General features: G+C 37.7%; 2 protein-coding genes across 3 annotated transcripts; one reads left to right on the top strand and one right to left on the bottom strand.

Moving 5' to 3' along the window:
* The first annotated feature begins 218 nt into the window (after positions 1 to 218).
* Positions 219 to 9,769, top strand: add3b (adducin 3 (gamma) b). Of its 2 annotated transcripts, none has more exons than XM_043263117.1 (15): positions 219 to 397; positions 1,103 to 1,350; positions 2,836 to 2,971; positions 3,132 to 3,283; positions 4,268 to 4,348; positions 4,491 to 4,640; positions 4,809 to 4,952; positions 5,222 to 5,320; positions 6,009 to 6,179; positions 6,322 to 6,582; positions 6,743 to 6,859; positions 6,958 to 7,047; positions 7,435 to 7,552; positions 8,486 to 8,593; positions 8,701 to 9,769. In XM_043263117.1, the coding sequence occupies exons 2-15, from the start codon at positions 1,129 to 1,131 to the stop codon at positions 9,039 to 9,041; spliced, it is 2,190 nt and encodes a 729-aa protein (XP_043119052.1). In that variant the 5' UTR covers positions 219 to 397; positions 1,103 to 1,128; the 3' UTR covers positions 9,042 to 9,769. The 2 variants fall into 2 exon arrangements, with proteins under 2 accessions (XP_043119052.1, XP_043119053.1); XM_043263118.1 differs by having other exon boundaries at positions 1,034 to 1,350.
* A 63-nt stretch (positions 9,770 to 9,832) lies between these two features.
* Positions 9,833 to 13,229, bottom strand: smndc1 (survival motor neuron domain containing 1). Its single transcript, XM_043263120.1, has 6 exons — positions 13,069 to 13,229; positions 12,426 to 12,545; positions 12,045 to 12,187; positions 11,759 to 11,923; positions 10,634 to 10,787; positions 9,833 to 10,539 (listed from the first exon to the last, which is right to left on the bottom strand). Exons 2-6 carry the CDS (start codon positions 12,543 to 12,545, stop codon positions 10,402 to 10,404), a joined length of 720 nt encoding a protein of 239 aa, XP_043119055.1. The 5' UTR covers positions 13,069 to 13,229; the 3' UTR covers positions 9,833 to 10,401.
* Between the last annotated feature and the right edge of the window lie 415 nt (positions 13,230 to 13,644).

Here is a 13,644-nt window from a genome sequence, read left to right as displayed (position 1 = left end):
ATGGATGTTTAAGAGTAAAACTGCTCTAAAGTGGCCAAACAACCCAGCCTCAGCAGGGCTGTATAAATGTGTGTGTTTGATGTCTAACATCTGGATCGTATCTTCGCGTTTGTATAAACTCTATCTGTGTATTTTAAAGATAAGGCTCGGGGGGTCGTGGTGGTCCTGTGGGCGGACAGGACCGGTCACGTGATCCCCTCACCAAGTTCCCACGCAAAACACTCCTCACACATCCTCATACGCGCAACGTAGCCCTACGGCTCTTGATGGAAGAAACTGAGACTTAAGGGGAGAAGAATCGGACGCGTCTGCCGTTCTTCTGGCTTAAGCCGATTTATATAGTTATTATGTTTCCTGCTGCATCTCTGGGATTAAATTTGAGCTGAGACCGAGTGAGGTGAGTATTTAGTTCTTTATGTGACTACTAATAGACTTGCTTAGATAGATGGACGCGGAGTGTTTGATAAAGTGCGACAGCGAAGCGAGAACTGCGCGGCTATTTCAATTATAAGTTATTACATTTGACGTTTAGCTGTGTAATACAGCAGCTACACAGCGTTAGTGTATCGGAACCTTCTGAACCGCCTGCCTAGACAGCATTTGGAGGCATTAAATGCTTCGGAACTCGCATATAAAGCCTAAAAATTGTGTGTGACGCCGAAAAATTCTGCACGCGCCGATGCCTATAAATGTCGTCTAGGTAGGCAGCTCAGTAAGTTTTAAAACAAAGCAGATTTTTTTAAACGCGGTCGGTCGAGAAAAACTCATTTAAATTCGAACAAAATGAATTCAGACTCCAAATGAAACTTCTGTTGGGGGGGGTGTTGGGGTGATTTCGGGCTATCTGCGTGGAAAGAGGGGCAATTGAGGTGTGAATCGTTCTCTGTGGGGTGCGTGCAGATATGCATGACTTATATAGGATGTCAGCTGGAGAGCAGACATGCAGGTGTGTGAGAGAGTGTTTATTTGTATGCGTGTGTTTAGACAATTCATTTGTAACCCAAAGTGGCCTGACCTTTTTGTATTCATGCAGCAATTGTGAACACAGCTTCAAGTGGATGAGAGAAACACTCAGCCCACCTCTCTCTCTCTCTCTCTGAAGCATTAGGTTGTGTGTTGTGTTTATGTATGAGCGAGGGTGAACGCGTTGAGATGAGTGCGGGCGATGAAGAGGGCGGTTTACGCATCCGCCCCCCATCCAGTCTAAATGTGAAGAAGGTCTACAGCGAGAGCGCGGAAGAACTCCAGTCCCCCGAGGTTCTGAGGAGCAGCGCTATGTCACCTGACCTGAGGCAGGACTTCAACATGATGGAGCAGAGAAAGAGAGTCACACAGATTCTACAGAGTCCAGTAAGACGTCACTCCCACACACACTCGCACCGATGTGAGAATTCGCATGCTTTTTCTCTCTCTCTCTCTCTCTCTCTTTCCCTCCCTTTGCATTTTAAGAGGAGCCCACGCTTGTTTGATTGCATAACAACCAACAAGTGGAGATCCGTTGCCATTAGTAACCATGCACAGATCATCAGAAATGCTGGGAGTGGGTGAAGTGAATAAAGAACCCGGAGTGATTTCTGTACATCATGTTTGAGGGCCGTCACTCTACGGGCACATTTCTGATGTCTTAGATGAGGCTCAGTCTCTTATCTGATAATAGCTTCATCTGTTTTTAATATCCAAATAATATGCAAAATTCAAAGCTGTGAAATCAACAAAACACGCATGAAGGTCGTGTCCTGGTTTTGGCTAAATACACAGCAAACTCTTTCGTCTTTTGTAGTCCTTAGGCTTTGAGGCGGAAGTTCATGTTTCAACTTTAGATTTGAATGATGTGATGTCCATACTTTTTGTTTTAGGTATTTTAAATTTAAATGTATATAATGCGTACGTCTTCATATTTTATCATTTTAATAACAGTTCTTTCTTCATTAGTGGATTATAATAAATAGTTCTTTGATGCTGCATATTTTTATGCTAAAGTATAAATATTCGTGCTTGAGGCCATAGCTGCATGCGTTTTAATTATGAAAAGCATAAAATGCTGCTTAAAATGTATTCGATTATGTATAGCATGTATCACTGCAGGGCACGTCGATTTCTCTGAACTGTTTCACAGCACATATGACTGGATGTTCTGTTTCTTGAACATTTCTCTAAAAGCCTGTTTTGTTTTCAGTGATTATTTAATACCATGAAAGAATGTCCTATTTTTGAGAAAGTATAAGTCTATAAGTCACACTTAAAATCAAATACTTTTTCATACTTTTCAAAAGCTTGGAGCTGACATATTCCGATACCGAAGGATTATGCAGATTCAAAATAAAACATATTAACAGAAACATTTCTCATAATTATCTGTTGTAAACAGTGTACTTTAATATTTCAGTCTTGCCTTAGAAGAGTAAATACAATTTTAAAACATATTAAAAGAATCATTTTTGTTGTTTAGTATTTTGAAAAAAAAAAACCATTATACCTTTTTCCAGGATTCTTTGATGAATAGAAAAAAAAACTTGCACTATTTTAATAAATTGCAAAGTGCATTGCTGAACAAATATTACTAACCCCAAACTTAGTTAGTGTAGATAAAATATAAATAAATAAAAAAATATGGAGCAGCAACTGCAAAGAGCGTAAGCTTTTCTTAATACTACTTTTCTAGCAAGTACATTTAACCAACTGGTCTTTTTAGTGAATGCAAACGTCAGTTTGTGTGTTGATTATACGGATTATTATTCCTTTAAAATAAGTTATTCGAACTTTGTTTGATATTTTGTTATTTAATGCACTGTCGCACATGTTGATAAGGTGTTAAAATGTGTGTGTTTGCTGCAGGACTTTAAGGACGAGCTGGAGTGTATGGTAAAGGAGCAGTGCTCCAAAGGCAGTAACTCCAGTGGTCTCCTCGGTCACATCGCACAACTGATCATCAGCAATACACTTAGCAACACTGGAGTATACAGTCCCAGCAGTGAGTGCACAAACACACTTTCATTGACACTTTAAACATTCCCATTAAAGATTATTTGTTGTCGCTATGGTCAACAGATGGCAAGCATGTATGGTTATCAGCCAGAAGCTCAGATAAAGACAGATATTTATTATTGTTTTGGTTGTGTGTGTGTTTCCAGGTACAGGGTCAATTAGTCCAGTGAATGATCTGTGCGGTGTGGAATGGTTTAATTGTTCTAAAGCTGAGAGGCAGGGCCGCTGTAAACTTGCCTGCTTGTATCGGCTGTTAGACCTGTATGGACATACCCACTTCCCAAATACGTATATAACTGTAAGTACTAAAATTCATTGCACGCTTTTTTCCATGCAGAACACATTGTTTTTCAAATCTGATAGGACTGACTCTGCTTACTGTCATTTTGCATGTAATAACACCAGATGCTTTTGTTCAGACAACACCGGTTACCATAGTTATGGCTTAACAATGGAGAGAGACAAGAAAATAGCTGCCATTGTGGGAAAAACAGACAGAAAACGAAATTCTACTTCTGCGCCGATCTGTCATGACTCACAACTAACCGAACGACAAAAGCATCAGATGGATTACTGTGCTTTACATTACTGTGCATACATTCTCAGATACAAAAGCTGCCACTGGGGCAGTGCTCTAGAAAAGTACTCATATTTACTTTTTAGGTACTTATATAGACACTTTAGATAGTAATATGTACATTTGAGGTATTGAGACGCACCCTTTAGTTAAAAGGTGTAGCTTTCGAAAAGGTACCTGCCACCACAGTAACAGCTTTTTGAATCTAAAGCATATGCTCTAATATATTCACAGTTGATATGTAAGTGCACGTTAGGCAGGGCGTCACACTTATTTTGCACCCGATTGATGATAAAACTGTTTTAAGTATTGCATTTACGTACAGTATATACACAGAAATATGGTTTGCGTTGAGTAAAGGTCAAATGTCATGTTTAGTTTTTTGACATTTAGAAGAAAAAATGGCTTAAGGTTTGACCTTCATTTTAGCTTATTCTGGCCAAATGTTGCCCACTTAAAAATTACATTTTCACATGCTGTTTAAATGCGGGGTTTTTTCAAATTGGTTATGCCCCAATACTAGACCAGCATGGAAAAATGAGCTCAAGAATTAGTCTTGCAGACTTTCTAAATGGTTGTACAGGAATCACTTTAAAAATAATGGCAAAATGTAGCGACCTTTTCTATATAAAGTTGTGTGTGAAACCAGAATTCTGTATTTTTTCTTTGACCCTCTTTCATTCTTTCTGTTAATTTCTTTTCCAGCTGCGCATCAGTAAAGAGCAGGATCATATTCTTATTCTTCCTAAAGGATTGTCGTTCTCAGAGGCCACAGCAGCTAGTCTGGTATACACTCCCACGCATATTCTGAACATGAATTATGAAGTTGGAAACAAATGACAACTAAATATAATTACACCATTACGTGTAATATGTGGAAGAATATATGCAGTAAGGCAATCTTTTTACTTGTAATGTTTTTTCAAAGGTGAAGGTAAATCTGATTGGTGAGGTGGTTGATCAGGGAGCCACTGCATTACCTGTGGATGTTTTGGGATTCAAACCACATTCGGCAGTGTATTCTGCCCGACCAGATGCCAAATGTGTTATACATACATATACACCGACTACAGCTGCTGTGAGTAATAACACACACACACACACACAAGCAGTGTATATGAGTATATGTGTATGTCCTGCAACCCGAATTGATGAGGCCCCCTTGTAGATCCTTAAAAAGCATTGGCACAGATGTAGTATTCACCCTAAAGTGTAACCCACATTGCAACTTCTGTATGTCCCGTAGGTCTCTTCTATGAAATGTGGCATCTTACCCATTTCCCATGAAGCCTTGCTGCTGGGGGAGGTGTCTTATTTTAGCTACCATGGAGATTTAGCCAACGAGCAGGAGAAGATGGAACTTCAGAAAGCTCTTGGTCCCACTGCCAAGGTGACAGTCTGTGAATTCTGCTACCCGTTGGCATGACAACCATTAGGAGTGCACTATAGTACAGCATGGCAAAGCCGGAGAAGGAAAAAATAGCAGTTCCTCACCATTGCCAAGTTAAAATGTGCTTTAGATTTTGTTGTTAATGGTTTTAAACATTTGTTTTTATAGTTATATGTGTTATAAGTATTATAGTATTATATTTGTAGAAATATTTTGTAAATTACTGAGTGGGGAATTCACAACACTGATGTAATTCTGCTTGTTTTTAGGTTTTGGTCCTGAGGAATCAAGGTTTACTGGCATTTGGAGAGACGACAGAGGAAGCTTTTCATTATCTTTATCACAGCCACCAAGCTTGTGAGATACAGGTACACACACACACACACACACATTTAAAACTTAAATTCAGACATGTGAATATACACTAATACATATACATACACTAAAAGTAATATATGTAAAGGATTAAACTAAATCTAGAAAACACAAGCCTCCAATCATTTTTTTTTGGAATCAAAGGCCCAGAGATCATTCCAGCTTTGTGACTTAGAAAGGGGATTTTATTATAATATTACCTCCTCTTAATCTGCTTGTTTTTCACAAGCAACAACGGTATATCAATTTAAATGCCATGGCAAAAGTTCAAGCAAATCATGCTAACTGTTCTGTTTTTGGCTGCAATGAACAACACAGAACACTATTCAGAGTCACAGCCTCAGAAGAGAGCAATGGATTTATTGATTTATTTATTGTATATTACTCACGCAGATGTAATATAAACAATGCAATTTCGTTTCCAGCTGTTTACCTTCACAGACACAACTGACGGTTTCTGTAATTTTCAAGTATTTGAAATCTTGTGCATTTGGCATTTTAAGTGCAGTAAGACATATAAAATTTTTGTGTAGTACTCAATTGTCATGTGATAGCCTCTTTCTGTGCACATGCTTCAAATGCACTCAGTAAAACATATATCAGAAGTTTAAACTCTGCCAGTAGATTTATAAAGTGGTCATCCATCATCATCCCTGTCTTTCCGTCTTTGTTTCTCTTCAGGTTAGCGCTCTATTGTGTGCGGGTGGCGTTGACAACCTGTGTGTGTTAGACAGAACAAGTCTGAAAACTGCTCCTACGAAAAATCCCAGCGGACAAATGCCAGACGGACAGATCAGATGGAGGGTTGGAGAGGCAGAATTCGAGTCGCTTATGAGGATGTTAGATAACTTAGTGAGTGGCCTGTGAGCTAATCCGTACCAGATGTGTTAGCAACATTTAAATGGTGTCTTTTTGACTCCATTAAGCATGTATTATTAAATATTTAACAGTGAAAAACAATAGTGATACCTAACATGACACCTTGTGTTTCCAGGGTTACAGAACAGGTTACACTTACCGGCATCCCATAGTTAAAGAGAAACCTCGACACCACAATGAAGTTGAGATCCCAGCAACCGTAACAGGGATGGGACTAGAGGAAAAGGACGTCTTTCCACAGAGTCCGTTGCATTTCCTGGCACAGAAGCGGGACAGAGAGAGGATACGATGGCTGAACTCACCGAACTGCTACTTAAAGGTCAATGTACCTGAGGAGTCTATCAACGGGACCTGCAGCCCTCGGACCAAAACCACGGTATCCTCGCATATAATCACGTACAAACATATTTGCAAACAGCTTTGAGAGTTTCACATGGCCGTCGATCTGTATCATCTATAAATTCACTCTATCCGTTTAATGATTATAAAGTCAGTGTTTAGTATCATGACAAATCATTGTTTTCTTTCTTTTTTAGTGGATGAAGTCAGAAGAGTCAGGAAGCTGCAAGGACACCCCAATTAGGATTGAGGACCCCAACCAGTTTGTCCCACTTAATACTAACCCCAGTGAAGTGCTAGAAAAAAGAAATAAGGTATTTTGACAGAGGGAAAGAAATATACCAACTGAACAGACTGTTTCTACAGATTGTGTTCTGTACACTAAAGCACTGCTCTGTTTGTGCTGGTTTAGATTCGGGAGCAGAACAGAGTAGATCTGATGACAGCTGGACCCAAGTCTCAGCTGCTGGCAGACATTGTTATTGACAAGCCTCCTGGACCAGTGCGTAACTACACCAATAAATCCAACACGCACACAAGTACCAGTCGAACTCCCTTTTAAAAGTACACTAACTTTTCTAGTATAAGGTAAAATAATTAGGACACTCACATGAGATGCAACCTCAATAACATCAACCACCTAGAAAAGCTGTTGCACTTCAGCTAGATTCTCCTCAGTTTTTTGTTTCCTCATCTGTCAAAAAAGGTAATTGTGACTTTATATTCTGCAATGTGATCTTATTTCAGATTTTAAACTTTATTTCACAATTATCTTTTAGATTTTTTTACTCTGGGGGATTTAACATGAAGTCCAAAACCAATGTCGTAGTAAAACCTAAAGAAAAATGGCACAATTGTCAAAAACCACTTTGCCATTATTATTTTGCAGGCATTCATCTATGAGGATGAGGAGCAGTCAGCTGCTCTACCGCCCAACCCTTTCAACCAATCAGAGGCAGAGATACAGGAATACACCCAAACTGTGGAGAATAAGAACAGCCAATCAGGTACAAATACCTTGAATAAAAGGACACAGAATGTTACTACCAACAACCAAGTTTTGTGGTCAGCTAGATAATTTTTTTAAAGAAATTATTTTTATTCAACAAGGACGCAGTAAATTGAAAATAAAGTTTTTGTTTCAAATAAATTGAAATTTATGAGTAATTTATGCAAATTAATGAGAAAAATGCGGCAAATATAGTAGTACTGTCACGTCTTTGGATCCTTTGTTGTTGTTTTTGTCTTGTGCCATGTGCTCTGTGTTCCCTACCTTTGTTCGTGTTAATTGTGTCATTGTCTTCACCTGTGTCTAATTAATTTAGTGATTTCCTTGCGTATTTAAGTCCCGTGTGTTTGTATTCAGTTTGTCTGATCGTTGAGGTTAATGTGTGTGGTTTTTGTTCGGCTTGCCTGCCTGCATATTATTGTTTTGTCCGTTTGAAGAGGATTAAAACTGTTTAAGTTTATTTATTTTCATCTAGTGCTCCTTCACACTAAACCACACCGTGACAATAATAAGGAATCATTCTTCAACAGCAAATTAGCATATGAGAATTTTCTACAAGACCATGTGATGCTGAAGACTGCTAATGAAAATTTTAGCTTTGAAATCGCTGAAATGACATTTTAAACGCATATTAAAATATAAAACAGTATGACAACATTGTCATATGGCTATTTTAATGTATTTACGATTAATTCATCCTTGGTGAGCTTAAGAGACTTGTTTCAAAAACATAAAAAATCTTACCGACCTCAAACCTTTGAACTGTAGTATATATAATTATTTAGTTTGCCAGTCCTTTCCATTTCCTGCAAGCTGTTTGATCTAATGCATACTTTCCATCTCGGGGAGATGTTACTGCTTCCTTACCTTCAAAACCTCAATTTAACCGGTTTTTAATTTGGCTTTTTCAAATGTTTTCTTGACATAAAAGCTCTTCAGTCAGAGGCTGATGAGGAATTCACAGATGGAGAAATGACTACATACGATGGCTCCACCGTGTCCCTGTCAATCTCACCTCTCATGAGCCCTGAAAGAGGAGGTGTAGTATCTCTCCTATCACCTTAAATATGATCACACCGTTGTTTATAACCAACTGAAATATGGTTTTGAGCTGGACAACCTCATGTCTCTTCCTCTCGTTCTCAGACTGTCTTTCAGCTCTGCTGCAGAGCAGCGATGGCGATGACCTGACGCAGGATGATGACCTCACTCTACAGGTCACAGAGCTCAGCATCACTAAAGAGATGCAGGTTTCCATAACAACCACGGTCGCCAACAACATTTCAGTCACCAGCTCTTCTGAAAGTCAACCAAAGTCACCCAAAAAGAAGAAAAAGAAATTTCGCACTCCTTCCTTCCTGCGAATGACCAAAAAGAAAGAGAGAAGAGACAAGGAGAAAGGAAAGGATAAAGACAAGGACAAGGAGAAGGAGAAGGAGCAAGAAGAAAAGGAGATAGAAGAAGAAAAGGAATGCAAGAAGGACTGAGTAAACATTACTGTTAGTGTGACTGTGCAGGGGCTTGTGGGTAAAGTAGTTTCAGGAGTGCCAAATGTTAAATGCGATGGCTAAAGGAGACAAAGATATTAACATCAAAGCAATGATTTGTGTCATTGTAAAACATATTTAAACACTTTTTGCTACATATATATATAAACAAATAACCTAAAAATATCCTACACTTTTATAAACTGTACATAAATCAGCAGACAAAGAAAAATTGTAGTCCTTATTCACAGCCCTAAACACTAAATATGACAAGTATCGGAAACATTTTGATGGCTCTACATTGTGTTCTGTAGATGAATTGATGTTGCGTGCTGAATTTATGAGGTGACAGTGAGTTGTATGAAAGAATTCCTGCATATTAGGAATATTAAAGTATTAATTTTTACATGGGATACAGCCATTCAGTGTGATATGAAGCTTTGTTGATTTGCTTGGTTTGTAAATGGAGATGCAGCTGATAAGAGATTGCTATTCTACTAATAGTTTGATTGACTATTGACATAAGCTATAACCATTATATGTTAATTACACTATCAAATACATGGATTTAAATTTTATGTGCTGTAATTATGTTAATAGTGATGCTTTCTTGTTCTCACCAATGCATTTTTGTCTTCCATGTTCAAAAACTGCTTTCGTAATTGGCAGTCTCATGTTCGTGTGTAAATGTAACATTTCTGAAATAAAGGCGTGCTACAATTTCCAAAGCGAATAAATGATTTCATAACACAGATCCGAATAAAAAGAGAAGGCAAATAAATCACAAGTTGTTATAGAAATGTCAACAAATCAACATTTATTTCTCTCAAATATGTAAATATACAAAACTGAAAAGCAAATGTAACAACAAATGGACTGCAGCAGAATGCTTATTAGACACAGAGGTGGAGAGCAAAATAAAAAAAAACTGCTTAATCTGTTCCATTGACACCAGTCTTCCCGAACTCCACTATGTATGAGGGAGACCAGTGCTTTCCATTTATGTTTGTTCAACGTGTTATAAAAACTACAGAGCAGAGTTCCTGTCCTCAGCAGCTCTTGCAGAGACCTGGTCCTGAGAGCATGAGAAAAAACCTGTAAAACTAACCAGGAGCTGTGCTTCACTGAGGACTGATGTTTTATTAGTTACAACACCCAGAGATTCGTTCAGTGCAGAACGGCTCCAATATCCACAGAATAAACACCCACTATTACTAGAAATAAAACAAGGAGGGAAATGGGCTACTATACTTATTTCATGTCCAATCAGATGCATTTATGATTTCTAAGTGGGTTTCAGTTCGATTCATTTTTTAATGTTTGGTGATTACAGATGGGAACAGACAGAACGCAAGGGAGATCACTGAGGCATTAGGTGCCTGACGTTATATTTTGAAGTGTCATTGTACTGGGTCATGGGTTTATCTGCGATACCACACGTGCCGACGCCAACCTTTCCATTCACACTCTCTGGAGATGCAAATATACTCCTCTTCACCTGGAGAAGAAGATCACACAAACATGTACATGACGGCAAAGTCAAAAACAAAAAACATAAGATTAGTCAGACTTTCTCTCTCTCTCATACGCACCTGTCCTTTTTTATTCTTGGAATAAGCTTTATTGTTAAACTGCTGCCATTTGGATTTCTGATCTTCTCTCTCCTGCTCCAGCTCCTTCATGCGCTGCACCTTTTTCTGTGCCTTTTTCTTCTTATATTCCCTCTGCTCTGCCAACAGCTCTTTCCTAAGAGAAAACACAATGGCAAAACATAAAAAAAGACATACACAAACACAAAGTGCATTATTACTTATGGCCTTTCATAAATAGCATAATGAGAGAGAGCTACTTAACGACTAGCTATGTTAAAAGCAAATCTTGCATTCAAACTTTGTAAACTTGATTTCTTGCAATTAGCCCAGGTTTCTTTTTATGCATTTGGAACGGATTAATCACATTGATCTGATATTAAGCACCTTAGTAGAGAGTGGGGCAAAAACAATATGCAAATAATTTTGTCAAATATTACTGAAAAACTGAGGTGCATGAGCTCAGATCAATGAAGGCTATGGAGAAAAAAAAAAATCAGTTTCAAAAAGAAATACAAAACCTGTTCTAATTGAAAGTAAACAAGTTCATGAAACATTGAATCCAATATTTAGTAATAAAATATTTAGTAATAAAATATTTAGTAATAAAAAAATGACTAAATGTAATAATATAGTATCCCTAGAAATTTATACTAGATACATGTATACTATGTATCTATAGAAATGTATACAGTATTATTTGTAAGCTGATCATTTTTGACCAGGAACACCAAAAGGTTGGGGAAAGGAAAAAATATCAATGCCTTGAGAGGTTATTATACATAGTGAGAGTAAATTAAGCAATTTTTATTCCAGTCTAAAAAAATGAACACTAGCCTCTTTAGGAAAAAGAAAACACACACACAATTAATAAAACAAATAAAAACGGAACAATCCTACATACTGAAAAGAAATTAATAAAATAATAATAATAATAATAATAATAATATATATATACACACACACACACACACACACACACTATGCCTTATTTAATGTATTAACTGTTAAAAGTATAAGTACTCATAGCCTTTATAACCTTTAAATCATTCAATACATTATAAATGTGTGCTTAGATTTAGTATTAAACCTGAACTAAAAGCTAAAAGTAATTTTAACACTACTTACTTAGATTTGGGCTTTCCCCCATCATCTTCTCTGCTGCTGCTCCTGCCTTCCTCCACTGGTTTGAGCACATGAAGCGGCAACACCTCTGCATTGCCGTAGCCAGCGAAGGTGACAGCTGCCGTGCCGTTCTCATTGTCAACCTCTTCGATTTCCGCTTCATAAACCCTGCCAATCACACAGCACTGTAAGCAGGTGAGTACGGATATACACACAAATCCCTCCTCCAAATGCAGCCGACCAATATCAATACACCTCCCATCACTGTGTGTTTGCGTGCGATACTCACTGTCCGTCGTGGGTCCAGGTGGCCATGCAATGGTCTCCGACTCTCCAGCTGCGACTGGGAGGGACTGCCTCTGAGCTTTTGGTGCTGGTTGCACTCTCAACCGGCTGTGATGTCAACAGGTCTTTTGTCAACTCGATCACCTCCTAGTGTGACACATAACAGCAATGGCTTATTGAATATACTTACATGGAAAGGTACTTTTGATCTTGTCAGAAGCTATTGGGCATCAGCCTAAGTGACAAAAACTGGACCCTGAAAAACATGGCAGCTATGCAAACACATACGCAAGAACAAACACGCATAAAGATACATATAAACGTCACAACTCTTCTCTACTGTAGCAATGCCTCACAAAATGCAGTGGATAATTGTGTTCCAAACCTGGAGGTCCTTCTGCAGCTTAAGCAGATCTTCATTATCTGGATCTGTAGAGAGCGCCGCTTCCACCTGCTGCAGCTGAGCTTTATAATTGCTCAACTGCTTTACCAACTCTTCAGACATCTGAAGAAAAATAATGTTTTGTTTTTTTTAAATAAAGTAAAATCAGGCCTTAAAGCACCCACCATTTCAAATTATATATATATATATATATATATATATATATATATATATATATATATATATATATATATATATATATATATATAATACACACACGCATCAAATTTACATTGCAACAGCACAAAATTCAGAATAATATACTTCTCTAAATCAGACCTAAATTAAGTTTTTTGAAATACTCTGCACTGATATTTTTTCATATATAAAATGTTACACGTTGTGATGTTTGCTTGTGATATGTACGTATTTTCACATTTAACTAACCGTAATTATTTATTAAATATTTATTAAGTTGCTCATTTTCAACACACAGGTTTAATTTAATACATCATTAGCAGTGAGTCTCACGCAGATCTGTGACTACTGTATAACGTTAAATGGAGCACAAGGCCTAGCGCTCGACAGAAGACGTTTATATTTATAAACACAAAATAACCGGATCGTCCTTTAACGCGCTTCTTACCTTTCAATGTTCCCCGTATAATATTTATATGAAAATCAGATCAATTGAGGTGTCCGAGCATCCCATGAACGACTGTATTTTCGTGTAAAGAATAGCGTTCCTTTAACGTTTGTTTCGCCTCTATCGTCTTTTCGACCCTTTCCCGGATGTGACGCCACAGTCTCGCGCGAGTAAAGTTGTCGCGGTATTGCTGCTGTCGTACTTTTGCAATGAAATAAAATTGCAATAAAAAAACAACAATAAATAAAATAAATAATGAATGTGAATTCGTCAGTCAAACGCATTTTAGCAATTTATTAATATTTATTAAGTCGGTATAATAGTCTCGAGACGCACACTTCAAGACACCTACATTAGAAACCACACTAAATTTACAAAAACAAACACACCTGCACTACAGCGGTGTGTATTAAACATACATAGAACCGTACCATTGCACCAACACTAAATATTTAATGAACAGACAAATCATTATGTACTCTTTTTCCGTCTGATTGTATTTAGATTATCGGACATTTTTAATTAAATTAACGTAGCCACTTAAATCTTTAGATGGAGTGAGTACAACAACATCAC

This window comes from Puntigrus tetrazona, chromosome 17 (genome assembly GCF_018831695.1).
Source record: "Puntigrus tetrazona isolate hp1 chromosome 17, ASM1883169v1, whole genome shotgun sequence".
NCBI lineage: Eukaryota > Metazoa > Chordata > Actinopteri > Cypriniformes > Cyprinidae > Puntigrus > Puntigrus tetrazona.
The sequence above is the reverse complement of the archived record's forward strand: the minus strand, read 5'-3'. Positions and strand labels throughout refer to the sequence as shown.